Genomic DNA, 19,877 nt, shown 5'->3' on the forward strand with positions numbered 1-19,877 from the left:
TGTTTGCGTCCCTATTTTATGTTTGACTAAAATATCGCATCTAGTTTACTGTTAAATATCTTTTTAAATCATGTTTTTGTGGAACACAAACACTTTCAACTTGATGAATTTGACTCACGTGTCAACATTTTTGGTGGGTGAAATAAGACACCATAACCAAATGATAACCAAATACTTTTTAATGATCTCATTAATTATTTCAGTTGAGTTGCAACTCACAATACTCACCCAGTCAATAAGCCCCTCCAGTTCGAGGTTAGCAACAACATTAGGAGGGGGGAATCTAATGGAAAAATATGGACTTCATTAAAATAAAAAGCTGACTTCAAGTACAGTTACAGAAAATAGGTCAAAACTAATCACTCTCTCCAGAATCAGCTCTCTTCTGTTTCAAGTCATGAATTAATCTTCAGCGATTTCAAGTCAACAAGACTGCTTAATTCTTAGTCGTCATCCTTACAGGTATATTGGAAACTGACCATTAGAGATATGATTGACAGTTTGATAGATTTCAAGCAGTATGGGGTAAAACATTATAAATTAACTTCTGTAAACCATCCTGAGTATGACCATGTGACTTCCCACATGTCATACATCGAAGCAAGTCAATTGTGCAAAATTTTCCAAATGCTCTTTATTTTAGCATGAAGAAAGTCCCTTTGCGTAAGACAGGGTTTATGTTAGTGCATGCATATCTGCAAATCTTTGGGTTCTACTGAGCCCACAGCTGGAGGCTTGGTCCTGCACGTTTGGACCAGTTGCAGGTGCCATCCTCCAGTCCCGCTCCATTCATAGTTTTGGGGTCCCCTCTTTCCTCTGCTGCACATACACACGAGTGTGTAACGTCTCCGTAGTCCTCTGGGTTTCCCGCTTCGTTCTTCATGCTAACTTGAGTTGGAGGCACTGCTGCTGTAGCAGCTGGAGGTGGAGGGACTGGGCAGCATCGACATCGTGTTGCTGCCCAGGGCTTTACGAATGTTGGGCATCAGGAAGGGGTCACTGGCCAGCTGCAGCACGTCCACGCGGTCCTCCTTGTGGTACGCCAAGCAACGGCGGATAAAAGCCTAGAAAGGAGCCAACAGAGAGGAAATGCAAGGATCAATGCCAACGTTCATCTGGTGGCTTCAGAGCCACAGACACACCAACATTTTACACATTTTGACAGAAAGCTTAGACTTTAGTGAAATAATACCCTGGACATATTTTATTTAAAAAATGCAAATATTGAGACTAATTCCTTTACAAATAGCCATACAGAGGTTATTCATACAAGAGAGAGAGAAAGAAAGAGACAAAAATCAAGAAAGAAAGAGACAAAAAGAGAAAGAAAGAAAGAAAGAAAGAGACAAAAAGAGAAAGAAAGAAAGGAAGCAAGAAAGAAAGAAAGAAAGAAAAAGAAAAACAAACGGTGGGTAGGTGGATGGATGGATGGATGGAGTTTGGACTGAGCTTTGACCCATGACCTCAGACCTTTGCCTCTGTGGTGACGACGGGCTTTGGGGGGAATTGCACTTCAGTAGCTTTCAGAATGGTGTTTTCTTGGAGGATGTCCTGCTGGGACTGGTTGTGACCAAACGGCTGGCAAAAGGCAAAACGCAGCCGGTCAGAAGGTTAAATGAAACCTAAATGATCCATCAGGTGACGCTGACCAGCGGTTACCTTCCGTCCGTATAAGATCTGGTAGAAGATGACCCCTACTGACCAAACGTCGACCTTGTTGGATATTTTTGGAGGGTCTTTCCCCATTACAAAGCACTCAGGTGGTAAATACCTGCAAGATTCAGCCACAACTTCAACTTTATGCAATGTGGTCGGAGATAAAACGGTAATTAACTCTTTAAGTTGTTAGATTTTGGTTTGAGAGTTTACCAGTAGGTCCCTGCTCCTTGTGAAGTCAGATCCATGCCATCAGCAGAGCTGTCGTCGTCCACGATCTTGGACAGGCCAAAGTCGGTGATCTTTATCTCCCCGCACGCTGTGCCGTTAACCAACAATATGTTCCCTGAAAACGCAAAAAAATGACAGTCTGAGCATTTAATGAAAATCAGCTGAAGGGTTTAAAAACTACGTGCAACTGGAAGGTCTTCAAGTATCCAATGGGGTTCCACAAGGCTCTAATCTCGGATCCTTTCTTTTTATAATATATATATATAAACAGTTAAAATCGTCATTTTTTGCCAAAAGATAATTTAGATTTTTTAAAAAATCACTTTTGGCAAAAAATGACTTAAACCCAATTTTAGGAAGGTGGCAATATGCCAATTCTCATTTTTATGCTGATGACAGTGTCTTATTTTGTGCTGCCAAAACAGTAAAAATAGCTTTTTAAAAGCTACAAGGAGCTTTTGCTGTATTTATGTGTTTGTATTAAAATGCTCAGAAATCTAAAGTAATGTTGTTCTTTTATTATAAGAGCACATCTAAGTGATTTTACACTTTATTATTTTTTAAGTTACTCAGATGTTTTAGTGTAAATATTTAGGTCTTTATTATTGTTGATTCCCTGGGATTTGTTCTCCACATTCAATAAACATTTTGAGTTTTTATCCCAGAATTAGATCTTGTTTATTATTTGAGGCAAAAAAATATTTAATGTTTTAAAGAGACGTAAAAATGCTTGTAAAACAATTTTCAACAGTTAGATTAAATATTTATATTTATTGATTTTTTCCTAATTATTTTCCTTCTGAAAAGTTGAAACATATTTGAAGGAATGAATTTTCAAAAATTAGAAATTATTTTTTTTATTATTTTTTCTCACTTGAATAGAATAAACACAAACGTGAAACTTTGCGTTTCCCATTTAGCCTCACCAACATAATCTGTAATAAAAGAAGAAACATTTTAAACACTGTAAAAAATGAACATCTAAGTTGGCTTAACTTAGAAATGAGTTTTAAAAAATTATAAAAATGTAAAACTATGTTGGGTCAACTTGATGTAATGATATAAAAAAAAATTTAAGTTATGGCAGCTTGTAAAATTTCTCTTAATCAGTTTTAGTTTAATTAAGTCAACTTAATTGAAGTTGCAACAATATTGTTTCTTTAATGTTTTGAACATTTTTAATAATCAGTTTGTAAATAAGATACTTCTCATTTGCTGGTGTGTGCACTTTTTTATCCAAGCTGCATTATAATTGCGTTTTGATATCAGTGGTTTTATGATTTGCTGCTGCTGTTTTTGCTCAGGTTTCCATTTTTTAATCTCTGGTTAAATAAAGGTTAAAAACAAGCTTAATGAAAACATGCTGAGGTACCAGGCTTGAGGTCGTAGTGGATGATGGGAGGCCGGATCTGGTTGAGATACTTGAGGGCGTTGACGAGCTGCATGATGATGGAGCGTCCCTCCTTCTCCGTCATCGACTTATTCTGCTTCAGGTAGAAATCCAGGTCGTTGCCGCCGCAGTACTCCAGCACCGTGCAGAACCTGGAAACATTCAAAGCAACAAGCAGTTTTGTTCTGATTAATTATTCAAAGAAAACTAGCAGAAGGACGAGTTCCCCTGCTTCGCTAAGTGAAGCTAAATCGTCGTCACATCAGACAGGAAGTGAGAAAATACAGATTTTTAAAGTAAAATCTACAAATGAATCCAAGTAGACTTTATTTTATTTTATAATGTGAACTCTGTCATGATCTCCACTTATAAAGACAATAACCATGAGTTATCTGCGTTGGCAGATGATAAACATAACTTTTTACCTTTAGATTTGATTCTAGAGTTGAAACAATTAATCGGCTTTATTGTGATTAATTGTTTATAATCAACTAATTTAGCAATCGATTAACTGTGTACTGGAGTATACAAACTAAAAAACAAGCCAATTTGCTGAAAGACCAACACACTCAGAGCAGTGATTAAGCCAAAATATTACTAAAAATATAAACATTTTGGATTTAAGATTTGAAAAAATACATGTATAAGTTATGTAAGTTTTAGCTTCAACTGGTTGAAAACTCACATTAAGCTGTTTTTGTTATCCAATTATAAATTATTCAATCCAATAAACAAATGAATTGTTTTCCATTGTGTTGGCCAAATTTTTCCACATTTTCGACTTGCAGTCAGGGGCCAAACTAAATCATTTTAAGGGCCACAAAAGGCCCATGGGCCTCACTTTGGACACCCTGCCTAAAGTGGTTAAATAAAAAAATCTGCAGAATCTGACAACTTTTTAAAAACCGATTAATCGTCAGAATATTTGATAGAATAACTGTTAATAATTGTTATTTGCAGCTGTGCAAATCTTAAAACTGAAGCATTTAATAAGCAGGATATTTTTTTTAGGAACTTACGAATCTCTGTCGATTGAGAAGTAGTCGTAGAGTTTGACTATTCTAGGATGGTCGAGTTCTTTGTGGATCCTGTATTCTCTACAGGCGTGTCTGCAGACAGACGCAGGTTATTAAGAATGAAATATTTCCATTAAGTTGGAATCAGAAATGTTTTTATGGATTTGAACTCACCTGTGGTAGTTTTGCTTCTTCTCCTCCCTCCAGTTCTTGTTGAGCTGATGGATTTTGATGGCTACATATCTCTGTTCTGTTAAATCAAACGCCTGAAAAAGAAAACTTTTACTTATTTACCAACATTAGAGGACCGTATTATTATTATTCAACAGCTGTTTAAATTATTACATTTTAGTCCGACATTGAGCTAGCCTAAAGTATAAATGGAGAAACAACACAAAGCCTCTGCTTACTTTAAAAACTTCACTGAAGCCTCCTCTTCCTAATAGTCGTAAAAGCAGGTATCGATCATTCAGTGTGGGATGGTCTCTGAATCTGCAGAGAAAATATTTATTTCACATTTTATTTAGTGATTTTTTTTTTTTTGCAATAAAAATCACTGATTTTCTGATGCTGCTTTAAATTTGCAATAAAATGCAGGGATTTGCTCTTTAAGACAGACTCTGGACACAGCTTTTTTCTTTAAAACAATATAATTTAAATATCATTAAGCTGGGATAATACATACTGCGAGTTGTCCTCATTGTGGATTTTCTTGAGCTCCCGAATGTGCAAATTTCTAACCCTCTCCAGCTGCTCCAGCTCCGTCTGGATCTCTGCTTCTTCCTGCAAATCAACCACAGAGACGTCTCTCCTCTTCTTCTCAAATTAAACCTGCAGCTCTAACACTGAACTGCAGGAAGGCGAGAGAAAAGTACCTTTTTTAAACGGCCTATTCGAAGTTTGAAAATCTCCTCTTGTTCCCGATACGCAGCCAGCGACAGCCTGGATGAGACGGGATTGGAAAACTCAGATTAGACGGATTAAAAATAAAAATCTCAAGCTTAGTGTTACAGTTTGCTGCACTAATGCTGTATTTTATTACAAACTGAGCATGTTAACATATTTACACCCCTTATACTTGTGCATTTTGACATGTCAACTATAAATTTGACTTAATTTTATTGGGATTTTACCAAATAAATTTTATCATGTTAGATGCTTTCCATCCGACATGAACCATTTAGCAGAAAAGAGTTGTGAGTTTCCAGATGTACAAAACAGGTCAATAAAAACTTCTAAAGACTCGACAAAAATGTGATTTGACAAGTTATTGCTTCATTCAAATGCAAGCCACACTTTTCAGATATATTTTATGTCGGTCAATCGCATAAAATCCGAATAAAACATGTGAAAGTTTATGATTTTACCGTCATAAAATGCGGAAAAGTTCAGTAATTTTCAAGTATTTTCAAGGATTTCCAGCACCAGAAGGAACCCTGGAAGGCGCATGAACGCACTGTGGTAAAGAAATGAGAAATGTTTTGTGCGTACGTTTCGTTCTCCTGGCTGTTGTTTCTGCTCTTCCGCTTGTTCTGCTCCATGTTTGGTGGAGGCATCTGGACCGCCGGAGGCTTCCTCTTCCCCAGCAGCTTCCTCTGCCTCTCGATGTCTTCCCGCTGCGAGTTGATTTGCTCCTGCTGCCTAAAACACAGAGAAAATAACAAAATGCTGTCAACGCCTTTACTTCTCTGTCTGCAGGGTAAACACTATGTGCCTATAAGTAAATAATCTAGGTTATTACAGTTAACTAAAACCAACAAAATGACAAAATCTGAAACTGAGAAAGCATTTCTGTGAACTGAAATAAATAAAAACATCTATTTAATATGGAAAAATTACAACAAACTAGAACTATATTGGGAGTTATTCAAACTAAAACATACTGAAATTATAGATATAATATTCGTTTTCATATTTATTTATATATTTTTTTAGCCTTTAAATTTTTTTTTTTTCCCCACTTAAGCAATTTACGTCAACTGTCTGAAAATTACGACAAGACAGCGGCAGCAAAAGTTGGGATAAATTATTCAGTTATTGCTGTTGAACAATAACTGATTATATTTTTTGATGTTCGATAATTGATAATTGGACCTTTTTGAATTCTGCACCTAAAAATTAACCGAAGTATGAAAACATTTAAACAGCTACTGTATCTAATAAATAAAAAATAAACTGAAACTAAATATTTAACTAATAAAAACTAACAAAAAGTCACAATGAAATAAAACTAAACTATAATGAAAACCCCCAAACTATCATAATGCTGCAAATAATCAACTGAATGTTCAGTTAAACTGAGTTCAGTAATTTCCATTCTAGTAATTAATATTTTTTGAAGCACAATTGTATTTAGAGAACTTATTTATGGTTTCGGTTGTGTGTGGGTTTTAGTTATTTCTGCTTCTATTTTGAATATTTAAAAGATGCTCCAGCGTGAAGCGTTTACCCGTCTTATGAGATGAAACTTGCATTAATATGATTGAAAATGGTTCAAAAACAACATTATTGCTGTTGCAGTAAATACAGGAGCAAGTTAACGTCCAGTAAAATGTTTACTGACTTGATGAGTTTCTGGAAGGCGTATCCGTCGGTCCACTGCTCCGTGAAGGACGCTCCGTGGCGAACGGTGGTGAAGTGACCCAAACGCAGGCGATCCTGCATGCTCTTGTCCCTGCAAGCCATTTTCTCCCTCTTTGACTTTAAGAACAGTAAACAAAAGGATTAAGAACTTAAAAGTTAAATGTTTATAGCAAAGATAAAAATTTAGCACATGCTAACCTGCTCAATTAGCAGCTGCTGGCTTATCTTCACACATTTGTTCAGCCGCTCCTTGTAGCGCTCAAGCATCTTCTGCTGCTCGTCGACCTGACGCCTCAGGTCACAGTTAGACTGCAAAGACAAGAAAAGAGATGCATCATTTATCATAAAAACATCTGGTACAACATCTGTAAAAGCTGTGTTTAGAGCAGGAAGTATTTAAATATCTCACCCTCACCAGGTCGTCTATCCTCCCTTCGGTTCGTTCCAGGTCAGAGTTCTTGACCTTTTCTATTGCTTTCAGTTTCAGCAGCGTCAGATCCGACTGAAAAAGGAAGAACATAAAAATCTCCTTCCTAAACAATAAGGCCACACTTTAAATCATCAAAGTAAAAAAACTGGGTGTCGTTTACATCAACTGTGTCATACGAGTAGCAGTGATGAGGTTTCTCTGTTCTGTTCAACTTAATTGTTAACAAAAATATAAACAAAATAATAGCTAAAAATTCCTTACAACATAGATGTGAACAAACGTTTACTTAATCTGATCTCAAACGTTTCAAAAATGGTCAAACACATAATTTTAATAAAACTCCAGTCGTCACACCGGAAAAAAAAAGTCTCCAAGATTAATGGAAGGGTAGAAAAGTTACCAAATTAATCATAAAAATTCCAAATACAAAAATGTATTAATCTGGTTCCAAACTAACTTAAGTGTGTCCTAACTTGCATAAATATTTACAAAATCTGAAAATAAATGGCCACAACAAGTTCACTGAATAAAAATACAGAAGAAAACGCAGAATATTTGAGTTTGGCAGTGAATAAAATTATTTACCTGGATTGCTTTGTGAGAACAGGAAGTTGTAGGAGTCGTCTTAAAGGAGCTGCAGGAAGAGGAGTCGGTGTGGGCGGAGCCTAAGGACGAAGGGCTGCCGTTCTGAAAACACAAACAATTAAAGGTGACGTCAAATAAAATACAGTCACTGGAATATAAAAATTTTTTTAAATCAACATTTACTGGATTCTGTTACTTTTTTGGTTTTTGTACAAAATTACTACAATTTTTGGTCACTGGTGAGAAAGTTTGGTCCAGTTAGTTTTATCACAATACTTTGTAATATTATTGTGATAAAAATAAAAGTGTCTAACTTTAAAAACAAACTCAATAATTTCCACTTGCCTGATTTATCGTTTTTGTCTTTTCTCCCTTTTTACAAAAACTGGACAAAAGTTTTCAGTCTGGTGCTTTACATAAACTTCATAATTAATTTTATTTGTTGTTTATATTGTTTTATTTATTTTGCATATTTAAGTTGTTTTTCAATGTTCATTAGAATTTAAAGTTTATTTTTTGCATCATTACACTGTCATATTACTTGAAAATGGTCTCAAAACAATATTATTGTCTATTGCGATAATTTCCGGGACAATTTATCGTCCAGCAATATTATCGTAACAAGCCTGACGGTAATTGTGTCACAGCAATTATTGCCCCACAAACACAAACAATGCATTTCAAAAACATTCCCATTTGTAGTACACTATAAAAAAAAGTGATTTTTACCACTAAACTCCAAATTGCAAACGTTTTTTTTCTAATTTATTGGTATTTATTGATGATTTTATTGAACAAATAGTGGAGAAAATAGTACAACTGTCCAGCTTGACAATAAGGGCATTTAATGGGGGGGGAATTTAAAGATTAAATGAAATTTATTGTGACAAAATACAAGTATAAATTCTTACCATGATAACAGATTTATCACAATAAAAACAATAAATGCCAACTACTATACGTCTACGATAATTTGTTGCTTTGCAGGTAAAAAGAAAGAAATCCACAATAAAATAATTTCGCATTTTTAACTCAGAAATAAAAACAAATCTTTCAACTTCCAGTGAAACAGTTTGGACATCAAAGAAAAAAAAAAGGAAATGAGAAAAAGAGGAAGATAAAAAGAGAAGATGATGAGCAGAGAAGACTTAAGATGGACGCCAGTTCTCACCGGAGGATAAGACAGAGAGCACTGCGAAGAGGAGCGCAGCAGCAAATGGACGCCTCGCGCAGGACTGGCGCCAGAGCCGCTGCTACCAGCAAACTGGGCCAGGGGCAATTTGGAGAAGGGAACCAAATCAAGAGAAAAGGAAGAATAGTAACTCAGTAAAAGACGAGTAAAGAACTTCCCTACACAAGCATGAAGGTTAGACAGGAAAGCTTGAAGGAGAGTTGAAGTAAAAAACACATGAACTAAATGGACTCACCTCAAAATAATCATTTAGCTTTTGCCCTTTTCCCTTTCCTACAAAGAATCAGAAAATGCAACAATTCAATATTTTTTTTATTTTTAACATGATGGCAGTATAAAATAACGGACATAAACAGGAAAAAGAAGAGACATATTTTAGTAATCTTAACATGTTTGAAGAGGAGCAGGAAGAAGAAACTCCTACCCCATAAACTTGTTTTCAAATGTAAAAGAAAAGTTACACAAATTAACAGTAAGAATTTTACACAGCATCTAATATACTGTGATATATTTAAGTCTAAATAAATACATACATTATTTACTACAACATTTTACCCTTATTGGATGAAAAGGCGTCGCCGACGACACATTTTTACAAGCCAACTTCGTGGCACCGTAACTCTGCGAAACTTTGCGCTATCTGAAAACGTCCAACGGTTTCTGAAAGAGGAGATGTTGCGCTTTCCATCCAACATCGGGTTATTGCGGTAATTTCACTCCCGTCATTGCAGGGAGCATGTTTTTCTTCGGTTAACTCTGAAGAAATACTCTTTTAATAGACGGTAAATTGTAAATAACTGCTAGATACTGAAAGCTCCAGCTGTTAGGGGGAAAAAATTTACTCACAGGACATTTAAAGAACTCTGAACAATTAAAACAAGCAAAAATATTCAGGTGGAAACTTGAAACTTTGGCCTTAAGATGTTAACAACTTCTCGACATTGACATAATTAAATCTAACAGCTGTAGTGAGAAGCCCAGGTTTGAGATGTTGTTGACTTTATATTTAAAGTTAAGCAAACATGTGATTCATTTCAGTTATAGATCTCAAATTATTTTGATGTTTTGTTAGGAAGCAGGTTGGGCGTACCTTGGCTGCTGCTGTCGAAGATGTCGCCTTTTCTTTTCTTGCTTCTCCCGTTGGCCTTTCTCTCCAGAGACTGAAAGGAGCAAAAGCCAGCTTCTATTTTTAAGTGTTTGAAGAAATAAATAGCCAATATAAACCTGCACTAACTGTCCAAACACATTGAAAAACAAAAAATTAAAGTGAGATCGACTTATTTAAACAAAAAGTTAATTATGTTCTTCGCTTAATGCAAACATATAACTGTAATAAAGAAAAAAAGCTAATTACAACTTAAAAAGAGAATAAAAAAGCATTAAATATTTTTTCCCGACCAACCTCTGGTTCCTTGTCGCTCAGAGACCCAGCGCTGCACTGAGACTGGTTTGACGATTCGCTGTTGGCAGAAGTCTGCAACAAACAGAAACAAAAGCCAGGATCTCCTGCTTTAACGTATCCTATAAGTAAATCTATATATTGAAATCTCAGAGGTTAAAATACATCTTAGAAATGATTGGAGACCTTATCTCACTAGATTATTTGGAAAACTGGCTCAAATACAATTCAATCCTTAAAACAGCAACAAAAAACATTTTCCGACGTTTTGGTCCAAGTTAGGTGAAATTTCAGTGCCATGGAGTCAAACATGTATTTGGTTTTTGTGTAGATGGAAAAGCTAATGCAAATTCTTCAACCAATTAGCCTCGAAGCATAAACTATGACTAAATTCACTCATTTTTCAACTTGAGAAATTAGTTTTCCACAAATACATGCTTCATTTTCATTACATCTCAGGATTTCCTGAATCAAATAATGGCTGCTTTTTGTTTCCCAAAGAGTGGAAATAGAAATAGTTTGGAGCCATAATAGCCGACATTTGCATCATATCATGAACCCGGCTTGAGCTGTGGTACCATTTCAGTGTCACTTGTTTCTAGAGGAACAAAGAGCTGCTGGCCGGCGTCCATGTCAGCCAACACAGAGCTCCTCTTGTTTTACCTTCAGCCCAGTAACACAGACCGTTCTGCTCAAGAAGAATCCCTGAACGCAGAACAGAGAGGACTTTCAAACCTTTCTGAACTCGAACACAAACATCATTCTGTTACACTTTGGGATTACCATCTTCTTCAAGACTGTGCCCTACATGCTGGGGGGGAAACTAGCGTATAAATTTATCCTCATTGTAAATCAATAAAAGCAGTTGTATTTCCAAGTTCATTTTGAATTTAAGCCAAATGTTAAGACATCTTTGCGGAGAGAATTTCCGTTTTGGACCAGAGGTGGGCAGAGTGCCCACAAATTGTACTCAAGTACGAAGAGTAAGACTACTTCAGCTTTTCTAGAAGCCTGGTTGTTGGCTGGCTTGGTTTTGTTGAGTTGGTAGGTTGGTTGGTTTGGTTTTGTTGAGTTGGTTGGATGGATTGGTTTTGTTGAGTTGGTTGGTTGGTTGGTTGGTTAGTTTTGTTGGGCTGGTTGATTTTATTGGGTTGGTTGGCTGTTTGGGTTTTGTTTTGTTGGGTTGCTTTGGTTTTGTCAGTTTTCACATGAATATTTAATCTATGAAGGGGGTAAAACCTATTGTAACCAATCTGGTCATGTACGAAAAACTAATTGGCCCCTAAACCCTTTAACGAGGTTGGACATCCTTGGCAACAACAACTTTCATCAACAATTTGTGATAACTGACTGTAGCTGTTTTTCCATTGACCACTTAATTGCACAAACTGTAATTACAAAAATAAGTTTGTTAAATGGAAATACAGCAATTAAAAAGAAAAAAGAATTCAAGTTAGGACAAGGCGGTTTTCAGATGTCTCAAAATTAGAGTTTTTCACAAAACTGCAATGGAAACACTTTTTCAGATCGCACGAGTGACATGATCAACAGCCGGATGTTACAACTGGAAGAAAAGGGCTGCTTTGCATCGTCAGGCAGGTTCAATGTTTTGGGGTTTCTAATTTTAGGGTAGTAAAACCACCACCAAAAGCTGCAGTTAGGACTAGCAGTTGGTTTGACAAGTTTTGTTCTCTTAAAGAATGAAATCATTTTAAACTGATTAGGTTGTCTTTATCTGAAATTAAAATTAATTTATTGATATGAAATATTTAAGTGAGACAAAAATCTTGAAGGGGCAGCAGAGTATACCAACCTTGGCAACACCAACTCCGGTGAATCGAGCCTCGAGAAGTTCCTGCCGACGTGGGTCGAGACTGAGACTCTGGCCCTGAAGTCCTTCCATCATGCCTAGAGGACAAAACCAGTGAGGAAAATTACAACTTAGCCAGTTTGGGTTGGTGTCACAAGAACCAACAGAGACATTTTCTCCCACTCAGGCAACAAAAGGTAAAATTCCTTACAGACAAATGATTCACCTGGGGCAAAATTAGATTAGCAAATATCACAGGTAGTTAAAGGATGATTGTTTTACTACTTCAAGGAAAATTGCACATCTTGAAATATTGCCTGACTCCTGTGGAGTTTTTTGGCACGGATGATTATGGATTATAGCTAATTAAAGCCTAAAATTCAGTTTGTTCGGTAATCAGAGTAGGCCTGTCACAATTATGAGTTTTGCTGGACGATAAATTAGCCCAGAAGTTATTGTGATACATGATAGTATGGTTGTTTTGAGACTATTTTCATGTACTATGATGGTAATGACATAATAACGTAAGAACACATTCTTACAGACAAACTTTAAATTCTAATAAGCATTTAACAGTGGAACTGGAAAACATTTTAAATACCCAAATTAAACAAATAAAACAACAGAAATAAATAAAATGGATTATAAAGTTTCTGCAAATAAAATTGTTCTTCAAAAAAGGGGCTAGTTCAGCACCAGACTGAAGACTTTTGTCATCATTTTTGGTAGAAAGAAAAAGAAAAAAAGAAAAATAAATTGTGCAAAAGAAAATTATTGAACTCATTTTAATCATGCAATTAAAAATGTATTCCTTATTGTGACAGATCTAAATAAGAGCAAAAAGACAAAAAAAAAAGATTTTCAGAGTAGAAATGTTAGTAATGGCCAAGTAATGTCCTTCCCAAAAATTAAGACTTTTGACTTGACCGTTGTACTGCTCTATCTTCTCAAACCCTAGACAGTCACGCTCATTCAGAGCCTGGTTCTGATGGAGGTTTGTTCCTGTTAAAGGGGAGTTTTTCCTCTCCACTGTCGCTACATGCATTCTCGGTATGAGGGATTGCTGCAAAGTCAACAACGAAAGCAACGTTGCTAAAATGCAAGTCAGTGACTCGAGGCAATCTGCTGACAGAAAACATTTTAAGCCAACTATATCATGAACTGAACTTAATTGGAATGTATTTGATTGAATTGACTTTTTTTTGTAAAGTTCCTCATGAAAACATGTTCAAACAAACCGACCATCTACAGTGCATACACTATATAACACATGGACATAGTTTTCTATAGGCAGACATTTCTGCTTTAATGATTAATTGGTCTTACGTTATATTTTAGTTTCCTGAAAAACATAATTCTACATTTTAATTATTGTAGTTGTAAGCCATGAATCCTAAATAGAATAAATAATACACATGAAATTAATGAGTTTATTAATACAGCCTACACCAATTAGAAATCACTTTTTAAATAAAATTAAACATTTTAATTTAATTTTAATTATTAAAATAAAACTTTTCAGTCATTTTCTAATTTATTTAGATGAACCTGGATAACAAAAATCAACAGAAGATTTTTTTTAAATGTGAAATGTGTTTGTATTTTATGTTATATTTAAATTTGTTAATATTAAAATCCAAAATTAATAAAATGCTCTTTTTAAAAAAAGCATTGACAGACCTAGTATCAGACAGGACATTGCAAAAATAAATGTATGTTAGGAAAAATACCAATAGATATTAAATTAAATCAATGTTTTTATTGAATAAACGGAAGAAAATATCTGTAATGATTCAAACTGCACTGAAATAAATGGCTTTACTTTTAGAAAGAAGCTTTAACAATATGATTTATGACAGTTTGGGACGTTAAACCGTATTTAACGTAAATACTGATTAAAATATTTAACCAGTTTCACGGAAATCTACTCAAAAGTCAGATTAAAAACAGTCTACGTCCCTGACCAACCATCGGATTGAGATTACCTAACCTGTCCAATGTTGGCCGTGCTAAATTAACATTTTACCCTACAGTTAATTTACCAAAACCAAATCTCACCAAAAAGGTTGTCACAATGGAATAAACACCAGAAACAAATAGTAACAGCAGCACAAAAAGAGAGTAATTAGCAAGGATAGCGGTGTTATCTAGCGAGCTAAGGTTAATATTAGCTTGGACGAAGGTCTCACCTGGAAAACCTTTAGCAGTTTTCACAGCCGGACACGGTCCTATAAAAGATGTGGTCCGTCCATTTCAGAGACAGCAAACTCATCAACAGCTCCTCGGTCCAAGCACCCGATATAACTCTGTTTGAACTGGGATATCCATTTATAATTAAGTCAAATTTAAGGAGACACTTGTTAGCTTAGCTAATGCTAGCTACACAAAGCGGTGGGGCTCGCTCCTGCCAGTGTCATCCGGACGGAAGGCCGTGATCCTCGGGTTTTCCTCGTCTGAGTCGGTGGCCCTGCGTGGGCAGGCCGGGAGCTGTCAGTGCTCTGAATCCCCTTAAACAAGTGTTGTCACATTTCTGCCTCGGTTGATCTAATCTTTTGGCATCATCGAGCGTCTAAAGCGGCAGGAGTCGGTGTGTTTAAATCCATCGTTTCTTCCTAATGACAAAAGATCACAACCTTCAGTATCACCAAGGCCGCACAGGAGCTCCAGAGGAAACTGACACTGATGTTTCCCAAGCCGAGTGCTGGTTTGATGTAACCTCCACCCCGATTTACAATGCACACGGAGATCAAGGCTGAAACTGGGTGGATAAGAAACATTTGCAAGGACCCAGACCTCCAGGGGGTCTGTGCATGCAAACCTTATGATGCATCAAGTCACTTTAATGACATTGTCTCTCTCTGGTCACATTATTTTTGCGCAGTTATTTCTGACCCAGCTTGTGTCATTTTGAAAAACAAAATGCATTTGTTTTGCATTTTTTTAAGATAACATGACAAACATTAAATGGCATATTCCAATTTAGACGTTTAAGGTAACCTTTCTTTTTGTGTGAAATTCAGTGAACTGATTTACAGATGGGCTTTTATCGTATCATTTATCATTTATTGTGATATATTTCCTAGTATGATCATTCTGATTTATTCAAATTATTGATGTTGAAGAGCTCTCAAAACTGTCCATATTATTGGGATTGTTAGTTTTACTATTTTCTCCTGTTTGTTCAATGAAAGTATCAATAAATATTTGAAAATATGATTAAATGCAGTCGCTGTGTGCAGGTTAGTGATATAGATCACACTTTTTGGTGCGTAACTGGTGTTTTAAAGAAGCATATTACTAATGGGAACATTTTTCTAGATCAATAGCCCTGTGTTTGCAGGGCTATGATCGCTTAGCTAAAGCGGAGGTAATAAATAGTTCTTATCATTTATCATTATCACAATACCACAAAATATCGCAATAAAACTTTAAGTCCATATCGCTCAGCCCAAGACTAATTGTGTCTGAAAAATCATCATCTACAATCTACAATACTTTCAAAATTACTGGTATTTGTACATTTTTAACTTTTCCATATTTTTTCGTACAGTCACGATCTTCAGTTTACTTTACTAACGGAAAGCATCCCCTAAGCATGATGCTGCAACTGCCATGTGTCAGTGTTGGTATGATTATGTGCAGTTTTTAAACCCACATGAAAGTTCAGTTCTGGTCTCGTCTTAGCGTTTTCTTGCTTATGTTTGCAGTCTTCTTTCCAAGGCCGGTACAACGTCTTATGGGGGGTCAAACACGACTGGATTTGGGGCCCATTATTTTAATTTATCCATGGTGTACACTACTTAATTTGCATCATGAAATCCCTATAATAAGAAGACTGTGTTTGTGACATGTCAATTCTAGTTCGTTTTCAAATAACTTTTCCAGAGTCCACATTAAATATGTGAACTCTGCAGAAGCATGATCAAATGTTTTGAAATATTCTAGGGTAGAGCTGCTCTCAGTCCAGCTCAATAAAACTTGTGTAACTTGTGTAACCTTTTGTGAAAAGACATCTTTATATCCCCAAAAGGAAATAGATGGTCATTTTTAAAGAACCACCATTTTATTTCTGAATTTAGGCTTAAAACAAAGAAAAATAAAAACTATTTACAAAAACAGGGGATGCCGATGTGTGCTTTAAAAGGGGAAAATAACAAATGTTACTCATACTTGTGTCATGTTATTGTGGAAATTTAATGCAGGATTTATTTAAAAACAAAAAACAAAACTAAAAATACTGCTAAAATCTGCATTTGTTGTGTCTACATTTACAAAAAATGTTTTTAGTTTTGCACTAGATTTTGAGCATTAATAAAACAAGAACAAGCTATTGTCTTTCAAGATTTGTCTCAGATATTTATAGATTTGATGTATTTGTCCAATAAAAGTCTTTGAATGTTCGTTACAATATACAGAAATATTTGTGTCACTGCCAGAACTTTTTACCTGAGCAGAATTTCATCAATCTCACTTTAAGTTGTAGTGAAGAAAGAATCCGCCTGCCGCTTTGTGCTGCTGAACAGGCTCCACTAGAGGTCGCTGTTTGACAGTAGAATATCACAAAGAAGAGGAAATTTACCTAAACTGCGTGAATTTAAATGAACAGTTTAGAAATCAGTCAGATCCACATTATGATCATTGTTTTGTACGTAACTAAACATTAACACAGGTGTATTATTGTGCAACATATTCTTGCTTTTTCTGTTAAAAATAAATCAAAAATTTAAAAAGAAACATACATTTTAACATCTATTTAACCCAAAATGTCTTCTTGTGACGTAATTCACATTAATCCCATGTGGGAAGCGAAATCAATTATTTATGATTTATGATCAATAACTAATGCAACCTGAACTACTCACCTTTTCTTCCTTCGAATAATCTATTAAGTGGAAAAATATAATTTGTAAGACAGTTTTAAAGTTAATTATCACATTGGATGATTTCTTAAAAGGTTTTGATGTTTACACCTGTAAATGCATGTTTGGAAAGTTCATCAGACTGAATAAATTTACGTTTGAAGCAGATTTCATTAGTTGGCAGCAACTCACCTGAAAAACCCCCAACAAACAACAACAACAAAAAACAAGTTTATTTGGCGCATTTCCACTGAAATCTCACATAGGAAATACCAACGTTGTGATCAGGAAGTGAAGCTTATTCTGTGCCACAGCATCCTTCCCTTTAGTTTGACTTTTCAATCGTGCTAAACCTCCTATAGTCATGGACATATTTCAGATGGATGTTAATAATCCTGCAGAAAGTCTTCAGAAAAATCACCAGCCATTAAATTTAAGCTTGTAAAGTAATAATATAAAAAGACTTTTATCACCTTCTTCTGCATAATCTTCAGCAGGTGCTCAAGAATATCTGCAATCTGCCTTAGATATTCATAAAAAAAATCTACAACTTTAAATCTCATGCTAAATTTTGATAAAACTAAAGTGATGTACCTTTAAAAATTGAAGTATAAGATCAAACAGAAAGTGCTTGTCAAATTCTTACAATAAATGATTAGTTGATTGAACAAGTATGAATTTAAAAAAACTTATGCATCACAGTGACACTAAAAAAAACACTTGGACTTTTATTTTAAAAACAAATAATTCCCTTTTTTAAGCAATAAAAATAGGCTTGGAAGTCAGTTTATTACATAGACATATTTAAACTGTGTGAAAAGTAACTTTTCTTCCATAAGAACTTCTTCCAGGAAGTTTTCTGTGGTTATTTTTATTCCACTGTAATTTCACTTTTTCACTTCCCAGGAAAAAATAAATAAAATATTATTTTAACTGTGTATTTCAGTTCTAGTTTAAAGTAGTCTACATCACAGGATTTCTGTTAGCTTTTTTTATTGTTTTTTTTGGTTTGTTTTGTTTTTATACATGCCTTGTTAACTTTAATTGATTTTAAATCCTCAACATATGTCAGCGTTGTCTGTGGTGAAGGAGGATGTGAGTCTTTAATTCAAAGTGATATTTTGTGGGTTAAACTATTTATGTTCCAAACCACAATGTAAACAACCATAACCTCCTCGCATCCTGAGCAGATTTTTAAAGAAAGAAACTGTGTGTGGGTTGTTTAAGGCGGAGGCTCAGGCTTTGTTCAATAATTATGTGTGAATGTTAACCCGTTACTCTGATCTTGAAGTGATTATAATATGGTTTCACAGGATACATGCTGTAAAATGACCACAAGTTTGTGGCTAGAACATTGACTGCAGAGCTGTGGCTTTACATTTCTCTCTCCTTTTGCTCTACTTTGTAGTAGCTACGCCTTTACGGTGATGTTACAGTGACTCTGCATAAGTTTTAAAGTGTAGACGATGTATCACACTGAAAAGGCCAACAGTCCTGCAGACTGGGAGGAATCATTGCTCCACCCAAATAGTCACTGCTCAGTACCAGTGACTACTTTGGACTTCTTCTTTGCAAAAACAAATGGCCTGAGTAAATAAAAAATTGCAGCCCATAACGTTCTGGAGTTTTGAGTCAGTAGTTACCATGACTGTAAAATGAAATTACAAAAATAAATTTGCTATTGTAAACACGCCTATTCTGAAAAAGCTCGACAAAATTTTTGCACTGGGATGAGGTGGTAATGGTTTTTCATCGTATCGAAACACTTTTTTCACGTCACACGAGTCACGTGATTGAAACCAACGAAGAAGACGGTGACAGGAAGTAGTAGGAGGATGATGGTTTGCTTCCCCCCCCCCAAAAAAAAACTTCATATAAATAGCTCTGAAGTATAAAAAGCATAGCGCTCCAACGCCTGAATAAGACAGTTTTAAAGTTATAATTCGAGAGCACACATTTTCAGTCTGGAAGCAGGATTTTATGTCTTTTGCGCTAACATTTTAAGTTTGACAGCAAGACTTTGCGTCTTCCTTCTCAAAAGTTTAAAGCTTGCACTCAAAACTTCTGCTCTCTTTCAAATATTCCCTGTGCTTCCTCAAACCTTTCTCCTCACCTCTCTCTGCTCGGATCAAATCTCCGCCTGCAAACCTCTCAGCTCGCGCTTGGAACGAAAAAGTACTGTCGCCTAGCAACCTCTCAGCCAATAGAATGAGAGTATTATACTGGGTGCGTTTGTTTCCTTCTAGTGGGTGTGCCTGTGTGGCTGCTATCGATTATGGCAGAAAAATTGACGTCCTGTCTGATGGCTTAAATAAGACTATATCTCATGTAACTATTTACATCCGTCGCTGCCAAGAATTTTAGTGACTTATTGGGTGAACAACCTTATTAATGTGTTTTTTTAATTTTCTATTTAATGAAAACATTAAATAGTATTCATTTTGAAATCGAGTCTGTCATGCTTTTTTGATACAACTTGCTGGAGTGCAAAAAAAGGCAGAAGAGATGTGGATAGATGGTCTTTTGGTTGTCCCAGTATCTCATATCCTGGGACCTGGCAATATTATTGCCAAGTATCACTTTTGGTCTGCCTGCCCACTTCAATGTTGCCAAAAGTTAACTAAAAACCAACAAATGAGCATTTGAATTGGCATTTGTTGGTGTTTGAAACTGCAAAAGATCAGAGATTCTTTTGGCAGGTACATCCCGTTGACAGACGCGCTTCC

The 19,877-nt window shown here is 35.6% G+C and overlaps 1 protein-coding gene across 2 annotated transcripts; it reads right to left on the reverse strand.

Annotated features, from left to right (window-relative positions):
- Positions 1-161: 161 nt before the first annotated feature.
- Positions 162-15,051, reverse strand: LOC106907625 (serine/threonine-protein kinase tousled-like 2). Of its 2 annotated transcripts, XM_014973439.2 has the most exons (21): positions 14,482-15,051; positions 12,296-12,390; positions 10,486-10,557; positions 10,174-10,243; positions 9,319-9,356; positions 9,063-9,155; positions 7,892-7,993; positions 7,286-7,378; positions 7,075-7,185; positions 6,857-6,993; positions 5,785-5,934; positions 5,169-5,235; positions 4,979-5,076; positions 4,704-4,785; positions 4,468-4,559; positions 4,297-4,386; positions 3,260-3,429; positions 1,870-2,002; positions 1,660-1,771; positions 1,471-1,578; positions 162-1,064 (listed from the first exon to the last, which is right to left on the reverse strand). In XM_014973439.2, exons 2-21 carry the CDS (start codon positions 12,386-12,388, stop codon positions 885-887), a joined length of 2,091 nt encoding a protein of 696 aa, XP_014828925.2. In that variant the 5' UTR covers positions 12,389-12,390; positions 14,482-15,051; the 3' UTR covers positions 162-884. The 2 variants fall into 2 exon arrangements, with proteins under 2 accessions (XP_014828925.2, XP_087872496.1); XM_088016370.1 differs by lacking the exon at positions 9,063-9,155 and having other exon boundaries at positions 14,482-15,047.
- Between the last annotated feature and the right edge of the window lie 4,826 nt (positions 15,052-19,877).

This window comes from Poecilia mexicana, unplaced genomic scaffold (genome assembly GCF_051168715.1).
Source record: "Poecilia mexicana isolate PSO_F unplaced genomic scaffold, ASM5116871v1 scaffold_19, whole genome shotgun sequence".
Classification (NCBI taxonomy): Eukaryota; Metazoa; Chordata; class Actinopteri; order Cyprinodontiformes; family Poeciliidae; genus Poecilia; species Poecilia mexicana.